At 44.2% G+C, this 27186-nt stretch overlaps 1 protein-coding gene across 1 annotated transcript in view; it reads left to right on the forward strand.

Annotated features, from left to right (window-relative positions):
- Positions 1 to 27186, forward strand: part of LOC131200942 (calcium-activated potassium channel subunit beta-2-like) — a 590719-nt gene that overhangs the window by 507016 nt on the left and 56517 nt on the right. The window contains exon 3 of the mRNA XM_058188380.1: positions 18756 to 18875. Coding sequence (XP_058044363.1) covers positions 18756 to 18875 — 120 coding nt within the window. The remainder of the gene's footprint in view (positions 1 to 18755; positions 18876 to 27186) is intronic.

A 27186-nucleotide genomic window follows, 5' to 3' on the forward strand; every position in this document is an offset into this window, starting at 1 on the left:
AAAAGAAAAGATACGTTCATCAAGGTACAACATTTACAACACAATTGATGATCAATATATCAATATAAATCATAAGGATTGCCAGCAACAAGTTATAGTCATACAGTCATAAGTGGAAAGAGATTGGTGATGGGAACTATGAAACGATTAATAGTAGTGCAGATTCAGTAAATAGTTTGACAGTGTTGAGGGAATTATTTGTTTAGCAGAGTGATGGCATTTGGGAAAAAACTGTTCTTGTGTCTAGTTGTTCTGGTGTGCAGTGCTCTATAGCGTCGTTTTGAGGGTAGGAGTTGAAACAGTTTATGTCCAGGATGCGAGGAATCTGCAAATATTTTCACGGCCCTCTTCTTGATTCGTGCAGTATACAGGTCCTCAATGGAAGGCAGGTTGGTAGCAATTATTTTTTCTGCAGTTCTAATTATCCTCTGAAGTCTGTGTCTTTCTTGTTGGGTTGCAGAACCGAACCAGACAGTTATAGAGGTGCAAATGACAGACTCAATAATTCCTCTGTAGAATTGGATCAGCAGCTCCTTGGGCAGTTTGAGCTTACTGAGTTGGCGCAGAAAGAACATTCTTTGTTGTCCTTTTTAATGATGTTTTGATGTTAGCTGTCCATTTGAGATCTTGCGATATGATAGAACCCAGAAATTTGAAGGTTTCTACTGTTGATACTGTGTTGTCAAGTATTGTGAGAGGTGGAAGTATGGAAGGGTTTTCCTAAAGTCTACCACCATTTCTACGGTTTTGAGTGTGTTCAGTTCCAGATTGTTTTGGTTGCACCACAAGGCTAGTCGTTCAACCTCTCGTCTATATGCGGATTCGTCATTGTCTCGAATGAGACCAATCACTGTTGTGTCATCTGCGAACTTCAGTAGCTTAACAGATGGATCATTGGAGATGCAGTCATTGGTATACAGAGAGAAGAGAAGTGGGGAGAGCACACAGCCTTGGGGGGGCCCTGTGCTAATTGTACAGGTATTTGATGTGATCTTGCTTAGCTTCACCTGCTGCTTCCTGTTTGTTAGGAAGCTTGTGATCCACTTACAAGTCTGTTCCGGTACCTGTAGCTGGTTTAGCTTAGTTAGAAGAATGTCTGGAATGATGGTATTGAATGCTGAACTAAAGTCTACAAAAAGGACCCTTGCATAGGTCTTTGGAGACTCAAGATGTTGTAGGATGTAGTGCAGAGCCATATTAACAGCATCATCTGTTGATCTATTTGCTCGGTATGCAAATTGCAAGGGGTCTAACAGCGGATCCGTGATGGTTTTCAGGTAGGAAAGCACTAGCCTTTCAAAGGTTTTCATGACTACAGATGTTAGAGCAACTGGTCTGTAGTCATTCAGTTCCTTGATGGTGGGCTTCTTTGGCACTGGGATGATGGTAGAGCGTTTGAAGCAAGAAGGAACATAACACATCTCTAGTGATTTATTGAAAATATGGGTGAAGATGGGGGCCAATTGGTCAGCACAGACTTTTAAGCAAGAAGAGTTATCTTGTCTGGGCCTGGAGCTTTTCCTGGCTTTTGTCTGTGAAATAGGTCCTGCACTTCCTTTTCTGTGATCACTAGGGGTTGTGAACCCAATGAAATGGGGTCAGTTGTAGGAGGCTTGGCTGTTGTTGGTGTGTCTGAGATGGGGGTTGTGGAAATAGGTGGCTGTAGTTTCCTTGCAAACCTGCAGTAAAACTCATTCAGGTCATCTGCCAGTTGTTGATTACCTTCAGCCTGGGAAGGAGGTTTGCCATAGCCGATGATATTTTTAAGAGTTTTCCACATGTTTGCTGGTTCATTTGCTGAAAACTGATTCTTTAGCTTAGGTAGGTAGGTAGGTAGGTAGGTAGGTAGGTAGATAGATAGATAGATAGATAGATAGATAGATAGATAGATAGATAGATAGATAGATAGATACCGTATATACTCGAGTATAAGCCGAGTTTTTCGGCACGTTTTTTGTGCTGAAAAACGCCCCCTCGGCTTATACTCGAGTCTACCCTTGCAGAGCCGACCCAGGGAGAGGGTTTTTTGCCCTCGGGAACAGCTGGGCCGGCAGGACGAGCCCAAATGCTGCCGGCATGCTTTGCCAGCTCGGCCGGCTCGTTTTGGGCGGCGGCTGGCCTCCGGCGTTTTCTTTCGCCGCTTTTGATGGCGGCGGCGGTGGTCGGCGGAGGGGGCGGGGGCGGAGGGGCGTTCGACATTTCGCCCCTCTCACTCGTCCTCCTCTTGCCCGCTGGGGGCGGAGGGGCGTTGTCACCTCGCCTCCTCTCGAAAGCCGAAATTGAGTGCGGCGGCAGTGGGGGTGGGTGGGGAGGCCGCCGTGAAGTGCCGGCTGGGGGCCGGAGCCAATCCGGGCTCCCCAGCCGGCACTTCACGGCGGCCTCCCCTGCCGCCGCACTCAATTTCGCCGGAGAGGAGGGCGAGGGTGACAACGCCTCGCTGGTGACAAACAAATAGAGTTCTTCTCGCCTTGGCGTTTGTCACCTCGCCTCCTCTCGAAAGCGAGTGAGTGCGGCGGCGGTGGGGAGGCCGCCGTGAAGTGCCGGCTGGGGGCCGGGATTGGCTCCTGGGCTCCCCAGCCGGCACTTCACGGCGGCCTCCCCTGCCGCCGCACTCAATTTCAGCCGAGAGGAGGCAGTGACAAACGCAAGCGAACTCTTTATTTGTTTGTCACTCTCGCCCTCGGAGGCGGAGGCGTTGTCACCTCGCCTCCTCTCCGAGCCGAAATTGAGTGCGGCGGCAGTGGGGTGGGTGGGTGGGGAGGCCGTGAAGTGCGGCTGGGGGCCGAGCCAACCCGGCTCCCCAGCCGGCACTTCACGGCGGCCTCCCCTCGCACTCAATTTCGGCTTTTCGAGAGGAGGGCGAGGGTGACAACACCTCCATGGCGAAATGACAAACAAATAGTTCTTCTGCCTTGGCGTTTGTCACCTCGCCTCCTCCGGTGAGTCGAGCGGCAGTGGGGGTGGGGAGGCCGCCGTGAAGTGCCGGCTGGGGGCCGGGATTGGCTCCTGGGCTCCCCCTGCCGCCGCACTCAATTTCGGCTTTCGAGAGGAGGCGAGGACAACGCCCTCCGCCCACGCGGGCAAGAGGAGGACAGTGAGAGGGCGAAATGTCAACGCCCTCCGCTCCGCCGACCACCGCCGCCGCCGCCATCAAAAGCGGCGAGCCGAGGCCAGCCGCCGCCCAAAACGAGCCGGCCGAGCTGGCAAAGCATGCCGGCACTTCAATCCCGGGCTCCCCCAGCCGGCACTTCACGGCGGCCTCCCCTGCCGCACTCAATTTGCCGGAGAGGACGGCGAGTGTGTCAACGCCAAGGGGCGAAGAACTCTCTTTATTTGTTTGTCACTCGCCTCCTCTTACGTCCTCCTCTCGCCCTCGGAGGCGGAGGGGCGTTGTCACGAATACATCCCAATAAAATGCAAAGGTTTCAAAGCATGTTTTGGAAAAGCAGCGAGGGATGAGGGGAGAATGCTGCCTTGAATGTGAAAGAATCGTGGAAAACTCCAACTACAGTATAAAAAAAAAACATTTGCACTCAGTACTTTTTATTTTATTTTATTTTTTGCCAAGTTTTCCCCAGGGTTTTTTTTCCCCCCTATGGAAATTGGGGAGGTGGGGAGAAAGAGGTGAAAAGAAAAGCCTCTTGGAAAGCGGAGAAATCGGCAGAACAAACAATTTCTCCCCGAGAGGGGCAGGAGGAGGAGGAGGAGGAGAGATGGGGGCATTGCAAGCTAGGGTGGGAAGAAGGAGGAGGAAGAAGAAGGAGGCAAAAGAAACCGACCCTCGCAGATCAGCAAATTAGCTTTCCTTCTCCAAACCAATTTTTTAAAAAAAACCGTTCTACCCAGAGCAAATGGCAAATAAGCAGCCCGTTTTGAGTCTGATTATTGTTTCATGGTGGTTGCCCTCTCTGATCTCCTTGTACATGACAAGGCACCTCTAACCCAGCGCTTTGTGTTTGTTATTGGTAATTCTCCTCTCCTTCTTCCATTGGAGTCCTCTCCTTCCTTTCCGAGCAGGCGGGCGATTTACCTTCTCTGCCTCTTTTATTTTCCTGGAGGTGGAGGTGTATTCCTAAGGATGCCTTCAGTGCTGGGGAAGGAGCCGATCCATGGAGGGAGGGGGGCGACGCTGCCGAGAAGCCGCTGCTTACAGAGGCGAAAGAGCCAGGAGACCTTGGCATAGGTGGGCGGCTGGTGTAAGGCAGGGCAGAACCTTCGACCCAAGGATCCCGGGAGGTGGGGGACGAAAGAGAGGCAGAGAAGGAGGAGGAGGAAGGAAAAGAAAGAAAGGGGAGTGAAAATAAGAGCAGTCCGAGCAATAAATAAATATTGCTGGGCTGCTTTCCAAAAATCCTCAGCACGGAACTAAAAGTTGCAAGTGTTTTGTGAGTTCAAACAGTCCCTTCCAGACTAACACGTTTCATTAAAAGATACAAAGTTTGGTAAACTGAAGCTCGCTCTGTCCAATGCAAAAAAATCATCATCATCATATAATAATAATAATGATAATAATAATAATAATGATGATGATAATGATAATAATGATAATGATAATAATAATAATAATAATAATGATGATGATGATAATGATAATAATGATAATGATAATAATAATAATAATGATGATGATGATGATAATGATAATAATGATAATGATAATAATAATAATAATAATAATAATGATGATGATAATAATGATAATAATGATAATGATAATAATAATAATAATAATAATAATAATAATAATAATAATAATAATAATAATAATAATAATAATAATAATAATAATATTCAGTGCCGCTTTGATGGCAGCCTGACGTAAAATGGGGGGCAGGGGGATACATACACGGTTAGGGAAAAATAACAAAACAATGTTTTGGGCTCAATTGCAGTCTTAAATTGAGGACTACCGGTACTTGCAATTTGAACCTTATTGGACACTTCATTCCTGGAGGGTTTTTAAAGAACAGACTGGACAATCCTTTGTCTGAAACAGTATAGGATCTCTTGCTTGAGGAGTGGGGACTGGACTAGAAGATCACTGTTAGTTTGGGATATGTTCAGAGCCCACACATCTGATGACATAAAAAAATTGGCAAAGTCATCTCAAGTCACTTTGGCCGTTATTCCAGGTGGGCTTACATCTGTATTGCAGCCCCTAGATGTCAGTTTAAATAAACCTTTCAAGGACCATGTGCGAAGGATGTGGCATGAATGGATGACATCTGGTCAAGCTCGTCTGACAAAAGTTGGAAATCTGAGAAAGCCAGACATAGAACTAATAGCACAGTGGGTTCGTGATGCATGGGAAGATATTCCAGAGGACATGGTGCAACGTGCCTTCAAGAAATGTGGCATTAGTAATGCTATGGATGGCAGTGAAGACAGCGCATTGTATGAGAGTGACAGCAGTGATGATGACGACTGTGAACTCAGTGATGGCGACAACGTATATGCGGATAACATCACAGAAGCTGAAGTAGCTGAAGCTCTGTTTGGACAAACAGATGATGAGGAGGAGAACTCCAGTTTTGAGGGATTTTAGCTCTCGTTAGCTTGGTTGCTGTTACTTTTAAAGATACTGTATTTTTGATACCATATTCTTTTTGGGGACCCCCTTTTGCACTTTTATTGTTTTTCGTTCAAATAAATATTCATGTTATTTTACTTGGCTCTATCTTTATTTTTTACATTGACCAGTAGCTGCCTCATTTCCCACCCTCGGCTTATACTCGAGTCAATAGTTTTTCCCAGTTTTTGTGGTAAAATTAGGTACCTCGGCTTATATTCGGATCGGCTTATACTCGAGTATATACGGTAGATAGATAGATAGATAAAATTCTTTATTGGCCAAGTGTGATTGAACATACAAGGAATTTGTCTTTGGTGCATATGCTCTCAGTGTACATAAAAGATACATTCATCAGGAATCTTACAGTATAACAATGATAGTCCTAGGGTACAAATAAGCAATCTAATCATACTAGGAAACAATCAATATGAATCGTAAGAATACAAGCAACACACTTACAGTCATACAGTCATAAATGGGAGGAGATGGGTGATAGGAATGATGAGAAGATTAATAGTAATAGTAATAGTAATGCAGCCTTATTGAATAGTTTGACAGTGTTGAGGGAATTATTTGTTTAGCAGAGTGATGGCATTCGGGAAAAAACTGTTCTTGTGTCTAGTTGTTCTGATGTGCAGTGCTCTATAGCGTCGTTTTGAGGGTAGGAGTTGAAACAGTTTATGTTCAGGATGTGAGGGGTCTGTAAATATTTTCACGGCCTTCTTTTTGACTCGTGCAGTATACAGGTCCTCAGTGGAAGGCAGGTTGGTAGTAATTATTTTTTCTGCAGTTCTAATTATCCTCTGAAGTTTGCGTCTGTCTTTTTGGGTTGCAGAACCAAACCAGACAGTTATAGAGGTGCAATGACAGATTCAATAATTCCTCTGTAGATAGAATAGAAGTAGAAGTGATCTTGGAGATCTTCCAGTCCAACCCTTTGCTCGGGCAGAAAACCCTATATCATTACAAACAAATGGTTGTCCAATCTCTTCTTAAAAATTACCAGTATTGGAGAAATCACAACTTCTGGAGGCAAGTTGTTCCACTGGTTAATTTTTCTAACTGTCAGGAAATTTCTTCTTAGTTCTAGGTTGCTTCTCTCCTTGATTAGTTTCCACCCATTGCTTCTTTTCCTGCCCTCAGGTGCTTTGGAGAATAGCTTGTCTCTGTCTTCTTTGTGGCAACATTGCTATCACCCTTAGTCCTTCTTTTCATTAAAATAGACATACCCAATTCCTGCAACTGTTCTTCATATGTTTTAGCCTCCAGTCCCCTAATTATCCTTGTTGCTCTTCTCTGCACTCTTTCTAGAGTCTCAACAGCTTTTTTTTACATCATGGTGAAGTTTCACTTGGAGTTTTATTTCCCCTAACATTCCGCTGAAGTCCAGCCTTCTTTTAACTTAAATCCATCATTTAGTGCTCTTTACTCTGGATTAGTAGAGAAGAGTTCTGTGTGACATCTTTTCTCCACAGGTGCTTGTAAAGAGTGCTGAGTTTGGTCCTGGCTTCCCAAGGCTAAATTTTGCCCCTTCTTTCTTTGTGGGGTATATTGTCTAGTCCCATATTCATCGGCATCACTTGTCTCGGAACCCCTCTAGTTTCTCTGAATCTTTCTTATCATAATTGCACAGAAAGTTCTCCCAGCCCTTTGAATTTAGGGAAGCAGTCAAAAGTAGTTTCCACCCCACCTGGACATACTTTTCTCCTTGGAAGAGTCAGATTAAATACAAGCCTGTGATTTGAAGAAATAATTTCTGTCAAGCAGCACACAGTATAATTCTCCGCCTTGCGCCATCTTCAAAGGATTCTTTCATAATGGCACAGAACTGAAGAGGTTTTTCTAATGTGTTCTGTAAACCTTTTGAAGGAGCGAGTCTAAATCGCTGTTGGCTGCTACAGTAGCTGTTAGCCATATCCTAGTTGTTTGGATAGAAGCTGGGGAGAAACTGGCCCCTTATTCAGAGCTAAAAATGAACAAATTTGTGTGGATAATGGATTCAAGTAGGTTTCAGGCTAGCTTAGAGCACAGAGGCATTACTCAATAGCAATAGCACTTAGAACTTACATACTAATTCATAGTGCTTTACAGCAGAGTCTCCAACCTTGGCAACTTTAAGACTTGTGGACTTCAACTCCCAGAATCCCTCAGCCAGCAAATTCTGGGAGCTGAAGTCCACAAGTCTTAAAGTTGCCAAGGTTGGAGACCCCTTCTTTACAGGATTCTCCAAGCCGTTTACAGAGTCTGAATATTTGCCCTCAACAATCTGGATCTTCATTTAACCGGTCTGGGAAGGATGGAAGGTTGAATCAACCTTGACCTCAGGATCGAACTCCTGGCAGTGGGCAGAGTCAATCTAAAGCACTGCATTCTAATCACTGGGCCACCACAGCTGCTGCACTTGCAGATGACCTTGGGGGGTGTTGGGACATCAATGGTATACTTATTCGTGATATTTCTGTGGTACCCTCCATCCTGGTATTATTCTGGGCTGGTTTAGGAAGTTGTGAGTGGAGGGCACCGTTTTACATTGATTGTCCTCTGTCTTCTAAGGCTAGTTCCAGACAATGTTGGGGACAAGGAAGTCTAGCCCATGGCTTCTCTTTTGCCAGGTGCCTCAGGTCTCAGTTCTTTGCTCTGTCTTTCAGGTGCAATACAAAATGCAGGTTACTCGTCTCTAGTGGTTTATGCCTGTTCCACAAGAACGTGTAGTGTAGGCATGCTCCATGGCTTTCTGTGAAGCATCCATTTGGACCTGGGAGGTATGACCTCTCTTTCACCACACCTGCCCTATGGTATGGCATGCCCTTTCAACCCAAGATTTAGAAAGTCCCATCTTTATGGTCTTCCAGAACAGGGGTCTCTAACCTTGGCAACTCTAAGCCTGGCAGACTTCAACTCCCAGAATTCCCCAGCCAGCTTTGCTTTGCTGGCTGAGGAATTCTGGGAATAGAAGTCCTCCAGGCTTAAAGTTGTCAAGGTTGGAGACCCCTGTTCCAGAAGGTTCAGATGACCCAACTTTTTCCTCAGGCACTGGGGCCAGGGGACTGGAGCTCTGTATGGGTCTATCGTTCCTGTATTATGCGGCAGTTTTGCAAAGGGACTTTTTAATTCTGTGTTGTCAACATGGCTTTTATATTATATTAACAAAACACGTGTTTTGTTAGCCACCCAGCTTGGTTGAGACGGGCAGACGTATAAATGCATCCATTGAATAAATGAATAAATCACATGGCAAAGACTTCTTGCTTAGGTTCCACCTGAGATTCTCATGGTTCCCACACGGATGGCATTCTGGAAAACCCTAAAGACTTGAGCTAAGATGAATGGGACCTGTCGTGTCCCACTCCTCCACTGACGGCCGGGTCAGGGAAATCCGAATCAGGCTTGCCTCTGCAGCTCTGCCCAAAGTCCTAGCAAAGTCCTCAGAGCAGGCAGGAGACCAGAAAGTGACTTCAGCAAGATAAGTGCGACTTTGCCTGACTCAGAGACTGCCAGAAAGCAGATCCTTTATATAGGCCATGGGGTGTGGCTCCATGACTCAGCACTCATTAAGGCCTGCCCCTCCCTTCCTTCTGTTGCCTCCGCCTATCCAATCTTCTGATGCGAGGGTCACTCCAATCAGCAGCTGTTGGAAATAAACCTTCCTCAGGCTCACATGCTGTGGAGGAGGGGGAGGGGTCTAGCTGCTCCGTTTGCCTGGGCATGGAGCCAGGGCTGGGGCTGGGGGGTGCTCCCTCCTCTGCAGCCTGCTTGGGCATGGGGCCAGGGCTGAGACCGGGAGGTGCCCCCTCCTCTTCAACTTGTCTGGGCATGGAGCCAGGACTGGGGCCGGGAGGCATACATTCCTCCGTGTTCGGGAGCAGATAAGAAGGCCCTGGCTGCTGTGAGAGCGGGCAAGACACAACAGGACCCTGGTCAGTTATATCTGATGTGTCATTAGCCAGAGTTGCCATAGGGGTGGTGTGATAGCCTAGAGGTGGAGCTGTTGCCTCACAATCAGGAGGTTGTGAGTTCGATCCTAGGTAGAGGCAGATATTTCTCTCCCTGGGCAGACTGAGAATATATCTGCTGAACAAAACTCCGCATTGGCGACAGGAAGGGCATCCGGCCATTAAAACACTCTGCTATCTCCATTCAATTGCCCAGACTCCACCCCATGAGAGATTATGGGGTCATTAAAAGATTATGGTGATGATGATGATTAGCCAGAGTTGCCATCTTGTCCTTTATTTCTTTTATTCTCTGTACAGAGTCCCTCTGCCATTGAACGGTGCCTAAACGGAATAAAAAAATCACTGTTATAAAATGAGTGGCCTTATAAATCATTACATTACATTAAATTGTTGGGCATGTAGAAACAAGATTTCAAAGCTGTGCTGTTTTGCTATCTATTCTTTCTGTTTTAGCCTGCTTATCTGGAAAAGAAAAAAAAACCAAATTAGATCTTACAAAGCTTATAGTGTGAACGAACTTGTAAATGCCCTTAACTCTAGTTTCCAAGCACTCAAGCAGGGGAAATCTAATAGTACAAATTTCACCATTTGGAGGCAAAAGACATTCAATAGGCATATTGACCCTGTACGTGCATTTGTTTTCTTCAAATGATAGCTATTTGGAAGAGACAGGAAAGCCATTTTATTTTACTGTTCCTTCTTTTTCAACCTCTGCTATCACTTTCTTTCCATTAAATTAAAAAGATCCCGTTGATGCAGAGAGATACTTTGATAGAAGACAGGAATGCAGAGCTTGAAAAAAAAAACCTTATCCACATTATATATATTTTTTTGTTTACATTTATACCCCGCCCTTATCCGAAGACTCAGGGCGGCTTACAATGTATATACAAATAAATATGGCTGGCTTCCCACGCTTAATTTCGTTCTGAAGAAGCAGTAGGAAGATCAGCATATGAAGGTTTTGATGTATTCTTCTGTAAATAATACAAATACGTTTAGAATGTTTTTTTCAGAAAATATAAATTCACAAAATAGCAAAGAGTTTTGCATCTTAGAATAACCGAGTTGGAAGGGACCTTGGAGGTCTTCTAGTCTAACCCCCTGTCGTGTCCCACTCCTCCGTTGACGGCCGGGTCAGGGAAATCCAAATCAGGCTTGCCTCTGCAGCTCTGCCCAAAGTCCTAGCAAAGTCCTCAGAGCAGGCAGGAGACCAGAAAGTGACTTCAGCAAGATAAGTTCGACTTTGCCTGACTCAGAGACTGCCAGAAAGCAGATCCTTTATATAGGCCATGGGGTGTGGCTCCATGACTCAGCACTCATTAAGGCCTGCCCCTCCCTTCCTTCTGTTGCCTCCGCCTATCCAGTCTTCTGATGCGAGGGTCACTCCAATCAGCAGCTGTTGGAAATAAACTTTCCTCAGGCTCACATGCTGTGGAGGAGGGGGGGGTCTAGCTGCTCCGTTTGCCTGGGCATGGAGCCAGGGCTGGGGCCAGGGGTGCTCCCTCCTCTGCAGCCTGCTTGGGCATGGAGCCAGGGCTGGGGCCGGGAGATGCCCCCTCCTCAGCCTGTCTGGGCATGGAGCCAGGGCTGGGGCCGGGAGGACATTCTTCAGCGTTTGGAAGCAGATAAGCAGACCCCGGCTGCGGTGAGAGCGGGCAAGACACAACACCCCCTGCTTAGGCAGGAAATCCTACACCACTTCAGACAAATGGTTATCCAACATCTTCTTAAAAACTTCCAGTGTTGGAGCGTTCACAACTTCTGGAGGCAAGTTGTTCTACTGATTAATTGTTCTAAACGTCAGGAAATTCCTCCTTAGTTCTAAGTTGCTTCTCTCCTTGATTAGTTTCCACTCATTGCTTCTTGTCCTATCCTCAGATGCTTTGGAGAATAGCTTGACTCCCTCTTCTTTGTGGCAGCCCCTGTGTACCCAGTAGTGGGATTCAAGTAATTTAACAACTGGTTCTCTGCCCTAATGATTTCTTCCAACAACCAGTTTGCCAAACTGCTCAGACAGTTAACAACCGGTTCTCCCGAAGTGGTGCGAACTGGCTGAATCCCACCAATATGTGTACTGTATAGTGATTTAATGCCTGCATAATATCTTTGATTAGATATAGATCTTTGATCCTTTATACATCAGAATTTGGAAACCTGTTCTGATGCGAGGAAATTGACTTGGTCATCAATTTCAACAAAGAATTCACACATTGATATTGCTTTTGCATAATAGCACACAGAATTTCAATATTTGTGCAGACAATGTGCCTGTGAAGAGCATATTAAACTCTCACAAGATGTCAGAAGATGTCTCCGTGGCCATGTGGCCGGCATGACTCAACGCCAAAGGCGCATGGAACGCTGTTACCATCCCACCAAAGGTGGTCCCTATTTTTCTACTTGCATTTTTTACCTGGTTTCGAACTGCTAGTTTGGCAGAAGCTGGGACACGTAACGGGAGCTCACCCCGTTACGCAGCACTAGGGATTCGAACCGCTGAACTGCCAACCTTTCAATTGAAAAGCTCACCATCTTAGCCATTGAGCCACTGCATCCCCTTCATACGTATCTATTGCTTACCTATTGTAGACCCTGCCACAACTTAAACCCCTAATTAGAAACAATCCTTGGCTCCATTTACTGAGAAAGGTATATTTTTATTAGAAGTCAAGTGTATTGCAGTATTGTACAGCCAGAACTGAGAATTGCACAACAAAATTTCTAAGTTCAACTTTTCCCTCCTTTAACTGCCTCCCATCACTGACACCACCCCCACCACGTGATCAATCAGGTTCAAGCAAGATGTTTTCAGAACAGTCAGTTCAAGCTTAGGTTGGTATGCAATGACTTTCCTCTCCCAGCCAGGTGACCTTGAGGCTGCATCTCAGGGAGATACAGCAGTTACTTTTGTTTTCCCTTAAGCAAACCCCCCCTCCCATTCCCTCTCTCAAGAGTTCATGGCAATCTGTCACACCTTGGTAGCAAAGCGCAAGCGAGCGTAATGTGACAGCTGACACCTATTCTCAGTATTCTGCTAGGAGAAAAGACATTTCTTTTTGAACTTATCTATAGCAGCAGACTTTTGAAATTCAGCCCAAGGCCAGCCGCAGTTAAGCTAAAGGCATCTGTTCCTCTGGCCTGTCCGCTCCGCTCCACTCATTTAAGAAGGTTTGCATCTCAGGCATAAATTCTTGCATTCATTTCTCACCCTTTCAGGCAAATGCTTCATACAGATTGCTTCATCCAGCCGCATGGCAGAGCTGACCCTCCTCCTATAACTCTCAGATATTTTTAGCTTAAAATTAAGTAGATGAAAGGGTACCAAAAACTGCACTGAACTTTAAAGGACGGCCCTTTTTGTGAGAGATTGCAGGGAGGGAGGCAAGGAAAGGGAGAGAATGTCAACCTAAGGAATCGAGTGAAAGAAGAGAATAGAAAAACAGAGTTAGAAGGGACCTTGGAGGTCTTCTAGTCCAACCCCCTGCTTAGGCAGGAAACCCTACACCACTTCAGACAAACGGTTATCCAACATCTTTATTTTTTTATTTTATTATTTTATTTATTTATTTTGTCACAACGGTATATATAAGCATAAGCATGAAATAACTATACGACATATAAGCATATATATAAGTATAAGCATGAAATAATTATACGAGTTCGATACGATCAAGGGGAACATTAGAACAGGAACAGTAGGCACGCTGGTGCTCTTATGCATGCCCCTTACAGACCTCTTAGGAATGGGGTGAGGTCAATAGTAGATAGCCTTTGGTTAAAGCTGTGGGGATTTTGGGAAGAGACCACAGAGTCAGGTAATGCATTCCAGGCATTAACAACTCTGTTACTGAAGTCATATTTTCTACAATCAAGATTGGAGCAATTCACATTAAGCTTAAATCTATTGTGTGCTCGTGTATTCTTGTGATTGAAGCTGAAGTAGTCTTCAACAGGAAGACGCTGTAACAGATGATTCTATGAGTTAAGCTCAGGTCATGCCAAAGGCGGCGGAGTTCTAAATTTTCTAAGCCCAGGATTTCAAGTCTGATGGCATAAGGTATTTTGTTGTATTCAGAGGAGTGGAGAACTCTTCTTGTAAAATATTTCTGGATACGCTCAATTGCATTAATGTCTGAAATGAGGTGTGGGTTCCAGACAGGTGAGCTGTATTCAAGAATTGATCTTGCAAATGTTTTGTATGCTCTGGTTAGTAGTGTAATATTTCTGGAGAAGAAGCTACGCAAGATTAAGTTTACAACTCTTAAAGCCTTTTTTGCAATTTAGTTGCAGTGGGCTTTGGCACTTAAATCATTTGATATGAAAACTCCAAGGTCTTTAACGGGGTGAGGGTCATCTACAAGGTAATGTCCATCAAGCTTGTATTTAGTGTTCTGATTCTTTTTTCCAATGTGTAAGACAGAGCATTTGCTGGTTGAGATTTGGAGTTGCCATATCTTCTTAAAAACTTCCAGTGTTGGAGCATTCACAACTTCTGGAAGCAAGTTGTTCTACTGATTAATTGTTCTAAACGTCAGGAAATTTCTCCTTAGTTCTAGATTGCTTCTCTTCTTGATTAGTTTCCACCCATTGCTTCTTGTCTTGCCCTCTGGTGCCTTGGAGAATAGCTTGACTCCCTCTTCTTTGTGGCAGCCCCTGAGATATTGGAACACTGCTATCATGTCATCCCTGATCCTTCTTTTTATTAAACTAGACATACCCAGTTCCTGCAACCGTTCTTCATATGTTTTAGCCTCCAGTCCCCTAATCATCTTTGTTGCTCTTCTCTGCACTCTTTCTAGACTCTCAAACTCTTTTTTACATCGTGGCGACCAAAACTGGGTGCAGAATTCCAAGTGTGGCTTTACTAAGGCATTATAAAATGGTATTAACACTTCACGTGATCTTGATAGATCTTGAAAGAGGGCAACTTAAAGGATAGATAATTTTTTTAAAAAACTCCCTTTTTGTGACTCCATAATCCCTTAATTTGGGTGTAGAGTCAGAGTGACTGGATGGAGCTGAGTCTTTACTAGCCGGATGCCCTTCCTGAAGCCACATGGAGTTCGCAACAGATTTTTTTTTTCCTTGTGCCCTAGGAGAGAGAAACATCTGCCACTACCTAGGATGACTGAACTTTCAACCTTCCAAGTGGGAGGGAAGAGTCTTCCCAACTAGGCCACCCTGCCACTCAAATAAATACATACAGCCCAGATAGATAGGAATTTGAGAAAAAGCATCTTTAAGAACACTAATAAATGAAGGAATTGGAAAATTCTTAATACAGTTTCCAAGATTCTGCAGTTATTGCAGATGAGTATTGAAGGTATTTACTTACTTATTAAGCTTGTATGTTGTCCATCTTTCTATCTACTCTGAGTGGCTTACAATGTCATAAATAACAGACTAAAAACAATTAGCAATCGCACTTAAGACGTATTTACCTCTTCACAGTGCTTCACAGCCCTCTCTAAGTGGTTTACAGAGTTAGTCTATTTGTCCCCAACAATCTGGCTCCTCATTTTACTCACCTTGGAAGGATGGAAGGCTGAATCAGCCTTGAGCCTTTGAGATTTGAACTGCCAAATTTCAGGCAGCTGGCAGTCAGCAGAAGTAGCCTGTAGTACTGCACTCTAACCACTGCACCACCGCAGCTCTTTTACAGGATTAAACATTAAAGCATCAGACCTTGAAAGGTAAAACATTAAAATTAATATTTTAATATTAAAATTAATATTAAGACATAAAAAGAATCAATATATAGAGAGGATGGAGATAGATTTTCTACTAATCTATTCAGTCACTGTCCAACTCGTCGCAACCCCATGCCAGGCTCTTCTGTCCTCCACTGTCTCCTAAAGTTTGCTCAAATTCATGGTTGTTGCATCAATGATCCTATCGAATCATTAGAACTGCAGAAAAAACAATGGCTACCAACCTGCCTTCCATTGAGGACCTGTATACTGCACGAGTCAAAAAGTGGGCTGTGATATTTACAGACCCCTCGCATCCTGGACATAAACTGTTTCAACTCCTACCCTCAAAATGATGCTATAGAGCACTGCACACCAGAACAACTAGACACAACAACAGTTTTTTCCCAAAAGACATCACTCTGCTCAACAAATAATTCCCTCAACACTGTCAAACTATTTACTAAGTCTGCACTACTATTAATCGTCTCATCGTTCCCATCACCCATCTCATACTTATGACTGTATGACTGTAACTTTGTTGCTTGTATCCGTACAATTTATATTGATATTGATTGGTTCCTGATTGCTTATTTGTACCCTATGACTATCATTAAGTGTTGTACCTTAGAATTCTTGATGAAGGTATCTTTTCTTTTATGTACACTGAGAGCATATGCACCAAGACAAATTCCTTGTGTGTCCAATCACACTTGGCCTATAAAAAAAAAATAATTCTATTCTATTTCCCAACATCAGGTTACTTTTCAATTACACTTCTCTTCCCATTAGGTGGCCAAAATAATTTAGTAGCCCCTTCCCAAATGGGACACCCTCATCGGGGGGGCCAAGACTGTTGGCAGAGCTAGGTTTACAAGCTCTTCTGGAAGGCCAAGAGGGTCGGGGTGGATATTGCAAAGCAGGAGCCACATCAAAAAAGGCTCTTCTCCTAGACTCTGCCAGTTGCAATTCCTTAGCCGATGAGATCCAGAGCATGCCCATTCTGGCAGAGCAAGTGTGGCAAGCCAACCTGAGGTGGTATTCAGCCGGTTTGGTCAAATTTGGGTGAACCGGTAGGGGAAATCATAGGTTGGCCCGCCCACCAGTCCACCCGCCCCGGTGCTATGCTGTCCTATTTAGGCACATTTTGATGCCATGTGCATGCGTTCAAGTCGGAGGCTCCAGTTAGTCCAGAATGCAGCTGCGCGGGTGATTGAGGGAGCCACATGTTGCTCCTGGGTAACACCGCTCCTGCGCAGTCTGCACTGGCTACCTGTGGTCTTTCGGGTGCGCTTCAAGGTGTTGGTTACCACCTTTAAAGTGCTCCATGGCTTAGGGCCCGGGTACTTACGGGACCGCCTGCTGTTACCTTATGCCTCCCACCGACCCATACGCTCACACAGAGAGGGTCTTCTCAGGGTGCCGTCCGCCAAACAATGTCGGCTGGCGGCCCCCAGGGGAAGGGCCTTCTCTGTTGGAGCACCTACCCTCTGGAACGAACTTCCCCCCCGGTTTATGCCAATTACCTGACCTTCGGACCTTTCGCCGTGAATTGAAAACATATCTGTTTATCCAAGCGGGACTGGCTTGATTTTTAAATTTTCAAATTTCTGAATTTTTAATAATTTTAAATTGGGGTATTTTAGTATAGGTCAATTCGACGGTTTTAATTTTTGGTCATCTTTTGAATATGTATTTTAATTGTTATTTTAATTTTGTATATTATTGTTTTAATATGGCTGTACACCGCCCTGAGTCCTTCGGGAGAAGGGCGGTATAAAAATCTAAATAATAAATAAATAAATAAAGCCACATGTGCAAGCAAAGGGCGTCCGTGGAAGGCCGCACACGTGCATGGAGGTGCACTCACATTTGCAAACTTGTAGGGAAAATAAGTGAATAGGACCTCTGAAGCCAACCCCATTGGAATGAGATGGTTCCTCAGGTAACCTGGACCCAGGCCATAAAGGGTAAAAATATCTTAAGGGTATCATGAAAGTATCTAACCAAAAGCTTTGTAGTTCTTGCTTCCTTGGTCTTAAGCTGCTCAGCTGCATGGGGCCTGACACTTTTTAGTAAAACTTGCTGTTCTGAGAACAATTGCCGTAAATTGCCTGCCATTGATAAACTGCAACAGAACAGTTGATACAAAACTCATTTTGGGAAAGGTGGTCCAAATTGTGTGAAGGACAATGATTATAAGTGAGAGGAGAAGCAACAGGCATTCCCCGGTTTCGTAACAATTTTTTCTTCCATTTGAATGTTGCTTTCCAAGAGGAGGAGATAGGGAAAAGCGGTTGCCTGAGAATGATAGGTGCCATGGACTACCTATTTTCCAAAGCATCTGAAGGCCAGACAAGGAACAATGAATGGAAACTGACCGATGAGAGATTCAACCTAGAAATAAGGAGAATTTTTCTAACAGTGAGCACAACCAACAGAACAGCTGGCCTTCAAAAGTTGTGGGAGCTTCATCACTGGAAGCTTCCAAGAAGAGACTGGACTGCCATCTGTCAGAAATGGTGTAGGGCAGAGGTCTCCAACCTTGCCAACTTTAAGACTTGTGGACTTCAACTCCCAGAATTCCTCAGCCAACTTTGCTTAGCCAGCTTAGCAAAGCTGGCTGAGGAATTCTGGGAGTTGAAGTCCACAAGTCTTAAAGTTGGCAAGGTTGGAGACTCCTGGTGTAGAGTCTCCTGCTTGGAGGGGGCGGGTGTTGGACTAGATGACCTACAAGGTCCCGTCCAATTCTGTTATTCAGTTATTCTGTTAAATCTAGACGATGGTAAATTGAGGAAGGCTAAGTTGGGGAATAACTGTGAAAAAGAGAGGGGGAAAAAGAAGCATTTACCTAATGTCAACAAATCTTTTTGGTAGTCATGGTGTCACAGATCAAGTTGCCATGGGATCCATGTCACACTCAGTCACACGCACGCACGTGCACACCCTCACACAGAAACAGCTGCAGAAACACCAACTGGAAATCCACCTGGACGGTGGACTTTCACCTCCATTTTCAATTAACTGCCTGTTTGGTTAGAGATGAGTTCATACAGCTTCAAGCTGTCATCCTTGTTGGATATCACATGGAGGCTTAAAAGAAATGACCAAAGAAAAGTTCATATCAAAATCCATCGGGGGGGGGGGTGGAGAGAGAGGAGGCCTTCAAAGATGACTAGAGATGGACAGGAAACTTAATCAAGCGTGAGCGAACTTGCTTTGAAGAAAGAACCTACCCATTTTAGAAGGCAGCACAGTGAGATTTTCTTAGCTCTGACAGAAAGGGAGAAGGAACCAGGAGGAAAAAGAAATTAAGAAAGACAAGCAGGAAATAATTTAATGTCAACCGAACCTCCTGGAAGGGAAGAGAAAGGTCATCGTCTCGTTTTGCATATCACCTGGAATCATCTAAAAGACACTCTCTATGGTGCAGAGCCTGCAAGGCGCTCAAATTTGGCACTTGGATCTGTTAGATGTGATGAGGCCCAGCAGGTTTTCAGCATACGGTAGTGAAGATTCTCCATTTTCTCCTAGGCCCTGCCATCTTTCCTCCAGGACCTCAACGGTAAGGAGAGGCAGTGGAGACCAATCCTCTAAGATGTTCATTTGGACCAGTGGCCGGAGCGCTACTTCATACAGGCATGATGAGAGAAGGTATGTGGCGTCCACACTGCGTTTCGCAAGCGCCGGGCTTCTTGTGCGGCACTTTTGACATGCTAACTACCTTTTTGACCCAAGATTGTGAAAGTACCATCACAAAATAACTGGTCATTTATAATAATGGCATTACTGATAACCAGGAATGATAGGAGAGAGAGAATTCTATCTTCCTGCTTTTCCTTTCTCCAATTACTTCGTGTGCCATCATGAACGGATGAGAATTTTTTATAGTAATTAGAGATAGTCCTACATTTATGACTGCAATTGAGCCCAAACTTTGTGTTGCTAAGTGAGACATTTGTTAAGCTTTGTCCCATTTTACAACCTTTTTTTGCCAGAGTTGTTAAGTGTTAGATAAATAAAATCCAGAAAGCACACACAGGTAACTGATTCAGCAGGATGCATTAATTTCTCTTTATATACATAATAACACATGAAATAAATATACAATACCAAAAGCAGATTTTCCAATGTGGTAGTAGTTACAGGCAAAACACAGTCAGAGAGGAGAACAGTTTCAGTTCCAGCAGCAGACTAGTTTAGCCACGCCCAGGCTCCAAACTGTTTCAATTTCCAAACAGTGCTCATTGACTGACCCAGTTGCCATGTTTATTCATAGGCTATTCAAGTCTATGAATATATTCTGACATTAAGTGAATCTCTGCAGTTGCTAAGTTAGTCACATGGGTTGTTAAGTGAATCTGGCTTCCCCATTGACTTTGCTTGTCAGACGTTGATCACATGATCCCAAGGACATTACAATCGTCATAAATATGAACCAGTCCAAATTTTGATCATGTGACCGTAGAGATGCTGCAATGGTTGCAAAGTGTCCCCCAAAAAAGGTCATAAGTCCCCTTTTTCAGTGCGATTGTAACTGTGAACGGTCATTAAATGAACTGTTGTAAGTCGAGATCTACCTGTATCAGAGGGGAAAAAATGAAGAATAATTCTGAGAGATGTAGAAAGCCCCCAAACGGTGCTTCTGTATCTGAAAATTCCACATTGCCCTAAAATATGATATGATATATTTTGGGAAGTATGCGCTTCTCTATTATTATGTTATTTAATGTTATATGAAATAATATACCTTGATGAACGTATCTTTTCTTTTATGCACCAAGACAAATTCCTTGTGTGTCCAATCACACTTGGCCAATAAAAATTCTATTCTATTCTATTCTATTCTATTCTATTCTATTCTATTCTAAGAGACTCCATTCATCTCCTATGATAGCTGGAATTTCTGGGAGTTATAATTCACAGTGTCATCAGGTTGGGAAAATTTATTCTAATTTTTCTCTGCTCACTTCCAGCTCCTTCATCCATCACAGACAGTCCCCAGTCTTAAAAACAAGATCTGTCCCTAAATATGCCTTTAAGCCAGGGGTCTCAAACTTTGGTCCCTTTAAGACTTGTGGACTTCAACTCCCAGAGTCCCTCAGCCAGCAAAGCTGGCTGAGGAACTCTGGGAGTTGAAGTCCACAAGTCTTAAAGGGACCGAGGTTGGAGACCCCTGCTTTAAGCTGAATTTTATGTAAGTCAGAACTCATGAACGGACTGCCTGTTACTAAAAACAGCAGATGGCATTCTGCTTTTTTCAGCAGCTCCAGGTTTTCACGAACCACTGGAAACCAGCTCTATATACAAGTAGTCCCCGACATACAATGGCTCATTTAATGACTGTTCTAAGTTACAGCAGCACTGAAAAAAGTGACTTATGACCCTTTTTCACACTTACTACCATTGCAGCATCCCCACGGTCATGTAGTCAAACTTCAGACGCTTGGCAAGTGACCCATAGTTACGACGGTTGCAGTGTCCCAAGGTCAGGTGATTCCCCCTTTGCGCCCTTCTGACAAACAAAGTCAATGGGGGAGCCAGAGTCACTTAACAATCATGTTCCTAACTTAAGCACGACACTGATTCACTTAACATCAAGTGGCAAAAATAGTCACAAAGGTAAAGGTTCCCCTCGCACATATGTGCTAGTCGTTCCTGACTCTAGGGGGGCGGTGCTCATCTCCGTTTCTAAGCCGAAGAGCCAGCGGTGTCTGAAGACGTCTCCGTGGTCATATGACCGGCATGACTCAACGCCAAATGTACACGGAACACTGTTACCTTCCCACCAAAGATGGTCCCTATTTTTCTACTTGCATTTTTTACATGCTTTTGAACTGCTAGGTTGGCAGAAGCTGGAGCAAGTAATGGGAGCTCACTCCATTACAGGGCGCTAGGGTTTCGAACCGCCAAACTGGTGACCTTTCTGATCGACAAGCTCAGCGTCTTAGCCACTGAGCCACCACGTCCCCTAAATAGTAGCAAAAAGGGGCAAAACCAGGGATGAAATGATCCCGGTTCAGACTGGACTAGCCGATACGGTAGCGATGGCGGCTGGTGGTTTGGAGAACTGGTAGCAAAAATCCCTGCTCCCTCCCCACCCCCCGCCCATGCCCAGCTGAGCCACACAATCATCAGAGCCTTTTTTTTTTACTTTTAAAAGCATTTTTACAACCTATTCTGCCAAACAGATTGTAAAAAATGCTTTTAAAAGGTTAAAAAAAGGCTCTGATGATCACAGCTGAGCTGTGCGATCGTCAGAGTCTTTTTTTTTTACTTTTAAAAGCATTTTTTTACAACCTCTTCGACCGAACAGATTGTACAAAACTGCTTTTAAAAGTAAAAAAAAAAAAAAAGATTGTGCGCCACAGCTGATCACCCCGTCCCCGTGCTGTTCTACTTACCCCATGCCTCCTTTTGGCATGCATTACACGCGCGCATCTCACATTTGGTGCGCATGCGCAGCCAGCGAACCAGTAGTAAACCTCTGGGCCTCTGGTGGCTCAGACTGCTAAGACAGTCTGTTATTAACACAGCTGCTTGCAATTACTGCAGGTTCAAGTCCCACCAGGCCCAAGGTTGACTCAGCCTTCCATCCTTTATAAGGTAGGTAAAATGAGGACCCAGATTGTTGGGGGCAATAAGTTGACTTTGTATATAATATACAAATGGATGAAGACTATTGCTTAACATAGTGTAAGCCACCCTGAGTCTTCGGAGAAGGGCGGGATATAAATGCAAATAAAAAAAAATAAAAAAATAAAAAAACCGGTTCAGATTTCACCACTGGGCAAAACTCAGTTAACAAATGTCTCACTTAGCATAGAACCTTTGGGCTAAACTGTAGTCATAACTCAAGAGTTACCTGTATTAAAAATGTGCAGGTTCAGAGGTTCATGAAAAAGATGCTTAAGTAGTCCATTGGTTTGAGGAAGGAGAACACCATCCGCCATCTTTAGCCGTAGGCAGCCCATTTGCAAATTCAAGTTGTCTGTAAGTTACACTGTAAGTTACACATTCTTAATTCCAAGGCCTGCCCGTAATTCAAACTTCCCTACGGAATGTGGAGGTAAAGTCAAACTACGCTTTTGTTGTGCTGCATTTTAACTAGGAAATACATACTAGGGGGAAAAAAATCAGGAAATGTACAAAAGCCAATAACTGGATCTAAGGTACAAAGCTCCTTGTTCCAGGTATCCTGGGGCATAAAAAATAAATATTGGGTTTTATTGGATGTTGATTCCACCTGCATAGAGACACACAGGGCTTTTGTTGTTGTTGTTGCTAGCTATGCTATAGCCCCCAGAGTACCTGGCTGAAATTTGACAGCGTATTTTCAGGGAGGGCCAACAAAGGTGCATTTTTGTTCTGTCTCCTTCCCCACTTCAGAGCAACAAGCTGGCCTTCAGTCAGTGGATTCACGGCTCTTATCAGTCCTGGCAGAGAAATCGTGGCTGCCTGCCAAAGTTCAAACAAATGACTCACAGAGTAAGACTTTCAGCTCTCTTTGAAACGGTTCCGCTAATTTTTGCTTCCCGTGGAATGAGAGCAGTCCCACAGCTCCTTATATATCCTGTGGGGTGGGGCTCCTGCCCCAGCCTTCCTTCTGATGACACCGCCTGTCTAATCTTCTGAAGCACGGGTCGATCCAAGCTTGATTATTATTATTATCAGCTGGGTCTGAAGGCGTAGCCTGGGGAAGGGAGGAATCAGGGGATGACGGCCTCATTACGTCCTCCAACTGGTCTGGTTCTGTCTCCTGGAGCCGGGCCAAAGGAATTGGTGCTCCTGAGGTAAGCCTTACTGGCCCTTTCCCCTCACTCTCGGAGCTACTTTCGGGCATGGGGCCAGGTTCGGGGGCTGGAGTCTCAACAGTTTTCTACCCAGCACAAATAAGAAGTACTCCTTGTTGCAATCTCCCATTTGCTGCAAATCATTTGTGTTCTCTGCCAACAACACAGCATTGTCGACGTGCAAATGTACATGCATGTTAATGTCCCCATATCTCTAATGTCACCACATTCATCTATCCGTAAATATATGAAACAAACTAGGGTGTCTCACCTATTTATGTGATGCTCCTCTTTGGTGTTGAAATCCGTAGTGAGGTTTTGTCTCTCTCTCTCTCTCATGCACGCTCAGTGCATATTTAGAGTGGAACGACATAGAAATGTCAGGGATAAATAAATAATAAATGAAGCAAATGCTTTATTTCCACTATAAATTACCATTCTGGCTAGAGCAACCGTCGCTCAGTTCCATAGTCCTGCAAAACATTCCAAAATTGATGCCTATTTTCCTTATCATAGGTTTTAACAAGCTTACAATAAATTCCTTTCTCATATTTCTATGAGAAATCAGGGACATGAAGAATTTGGTCTGTACAATCCAGTGGCATGAAGGTGCACTGGCCATTCAGCATTTGCACCCTTTCAATCAAAATTCTATCAAGTATTTTCCTATTTAACAAACTAAACCCCCACCCTACTTTTAATTGCCTTTCCTTTTGTTCAGGGAACAATTGTGACATTTTCCCAAGCCAAGGGGACATGAATGCCTCATTCCGAAGCAACGTTAAACAAGGCACACAGCCAGGAACAAACCACAAACTATTTTACCCTTCCTCCAGTTACACCGTCTACACCAGGGGTCCCCAACCTTGGTAACTTTAAGCCTGGTGGACTTCAATTCCCAGAATTCCCCAGCCAGCTTTGCTGGGAGTTGAAGTTCTCCAGGCTTAAAGTTGCCAAGGTTGGAGACAGGGGTGAAATCTAAAAATTTTCCCTACCGGTTCTGTGGGCATGACTTAATTGGTGGGCGTGGCTTGGGGGTCAGGTGACCCGGTGGGCATGGCCAATAATAATAAATAATAAAAATAATAAAGTATACAAAACTTGGGAGCACACCGGTCTACCTTCTTTAAAAATAGAGGCACCGGTCTACTAATTGCCTTTTTTTGGGAGCGCACCAGTCTACCTTCTTTAAACATAGAGGCACCGGTCTACTAATTGCCTTTTTTTGGGAGCGCACTGGTCTACCTTCTTTAATAATAGAGGCACCAGTCTACTAATTGCATTTTTTTGGGAGCACACCAGTCTACCTTCTTTAAAAATAGAATCACCTGTCTACTAGCCACCTACAGCGCTGTAGTGCGGCCCATTGAAACACCGCGGCAGTCATTTAAGGCCATTTGCAGCTATATCACCACCGAGAGCTTCAGGGACAGAGAAGAGGAACAGTAAGGCCAGGGTGGTGGTGGGGGGCAGGGATTTTTGCTACTGGTTCTCCGAACTACCCGCCCCCATCACTACCGGATCACACGATCCGGTCCAAACTGGGAGCATTTCACCCCTGGTTGGAGACCCCTTTTAATTTTTCAACATTTTCACATGGTAAACATTATTTTCTTGTCATCCTTTTTTTTCCCCCAACATTAATATTTGTTTGGACCTGTGATGCATTCAGGTAGTTTTATACTTGCTTGCAAGCCTGACCATTATGTTAGTGGTGCACTGCATATGCTTGGGGTATTTGGTCAGAAGAAGCAGGCCATTGTTATTTAGTTTTCCCAATCTATCTCTCCTAAAAGGCAAGCATCAGCTCTGTGACCTGGTGCACCAAAGGCTGTTGGAAGCGATCAGATGACATAATCAGGGGAGTTAAACTCAAGACCCGCCGGCCGGATCTGGCCAGCGGGGTGCTTAGATCTGGCCTGCGGGGCTGCCCTGGAAACAGCGAAGGACTGGCTGACAATGCTTCTGCCAGCAAAAACAGAGCTCGGTAGAGCTGCACACGGCTCTCTGAGGTCCGTTTTCACTGGCAGAGGGTTGCAAGAGGCTGTCGCAGCTGAAACAGAGCTCAGGAGCCCATTTTAGATGGCAGAGTGCTCAGGCCACCACAGGTGCCCCCAACACGAGTGACCGAGCTGGCCATGCCCACCCCAGCCCCGCAAGCAAGGTCAAGCACAAACCCCGATGCATCCCTCAATGAAATCAAGTTTGACACCCCTGTTCTAAATGCTACAAAGGGCCTAGGAGAGCAAATCACACTTAAAGGAAGCCACCCTTGGACACTCCCTGGTTTTTTGTTTTTTGTTTTTTGGTTTTTTTGGTTTTTTTGTTATTGTTCAGTAGCCACAGAACACCACCAGATAATTTTTGTACACAGAAGGATATTTCCACACAAGCGCTTTGGGTTTTCTATTTCTTCTTCTTCTTTTTTTTTTGTCCTCCCCAAATCCAAAATTTGATCTGGATGTACGGTTGGAAGTTATGTGTATCATATTACTCACCTTTGGCATCCTTCTTGCCACATTTATCTATGCTCTTTTCATGAAACGGAAGCAGTTCCTTCTTCCTTGTCCTACCATCAATTGAGTTCCCACAGATAGCAGAAAATTCAAAAGGTGAGACAACCAAAATGTTGCAATAACCAGAAAAATTCTGAGCTTTTAAACCCCCCAAAATCAATAGTGCCTTCACTTGGAAAGACAGATAACTTCAGGCTGGGTGAGCATTAACAGCCACAGAGGTAATAATCTTGCTTAATTTTATCCAATCATTTATCTTTACTGCATTTTGCTATTGCATAGCAGAAGAAAAACAGGAGGGGTTGCATTGTTTACATAACAACTGAATAAAACGCCAAGCTATACTTGGTGTGGTTGGGTTCTCGAAACAGTACATTTTTCACTCTGTGGGTTTACCAGAGTTTAAGTAGCTTTCTATTCCTGCTGGAATTGTTTCAATAAGCTACTGAGAACTTACGTGATCCTTCATAACAGACTCTGGTGGTTCAGCCTGTAGAGGAGTCTTAGGAAGATAGATGTATAGCAAAGCCCTTTTGTAAGTATGTACATAACAACCTGAGATGATGGAATTCACAGGTCTCTGATGTACCAATAGCTACATAGTTGGATGCCTTAGAAAAGGATGAGAGAACAAATATTCATGAAAACTAATGGTCTTTCTGAGATAACCTATCAACAGGTTTCCTGGTAGAGACTTTCTATTAAGTATAAACTTTCTACTAAGTTTGGCTTTCTAGAACCAAATTAAACATCCACAGAAACCAGGTAGCCTCTTAACATGCAGCGCAGGACTTCAGTCACCTTACTTGCCTGGGGCTCCTACAACTTATTTGTTTGGTTTAATCTTTTATTTGTTACCTCTCCGCTGTCCATTTCATGCCTCATAGCCTCCTGTGGAAATGACATGGCCGTCCTTTTCAATTAGCCATCTTATTTCTCAATCGTCCATGTGAATCACATTTGTGTTCTGGTGCGATATTATTGACTGATTGTGCCATGCCCGTTTTATGTCTGCAGAGCGACACAAGTTATGTTGCGTGATGGGCTAATGTTCCAGAGCAGCATGACAATTGCTGCCGTTCCTGTCGGCTTTTTATTTGGTAACAACGCATCTACCGATAGCAAGCCATTACAGTTAAATACGTTTTGATAAATAGCCAGAGCCATGGGACACTTACTTATTTTTTTCACATCTCTTTTTCTAAAGGAATGAATGTGATCTCATACATTCTCCTGTAAACTGGGGGAGGAAATGACGCTGTTGTTGTTGTGCTATGGTTTGGGGGGGGGGGAATAAAAGGATGAGCTAGATCGATTATGATTTTCATTTCAAGCTGGGGAAAGGTTAGCGAGTTTTTCGGGAGTCGGTTCATTTATTGCATGCATTCCAGAGTAAATCCTTAGCAGCAAACTAGAATAATGCATGTGGATTTTCTGCGAGTAATGGAAGAAGCAGTGTAGTGAAAAATTATGAAAACAGGAATAAAATAACAACAATACATATCAAGCTAGGATCAGATAAAAGCTGCCAATAGCAGTGTACAAACTTGAAAATGAATCAAACCAATCTATTTATTTTCAAGTGGGGATGTTCAAACTGGGGGTTGATATGACTGCAGTCCAATGCATGTCTAAATATCTGCAGGCTGGTTTTTC

The sequence above is a fragment of the Ahaetulla prasina genome, chromosome 6 (assembly GCF_028640845.1).
Source record: "Ahaetulla prasina isolate Xishuangbanna chromosome 6, ASM2864084v1, whole genome shotgun sequence".
NCBI lineage: Eukaryota > Metazoa > Chordata > Lepidosauria > Squamata > Colubridae > Ahaetulla > Ahaetulla prasina.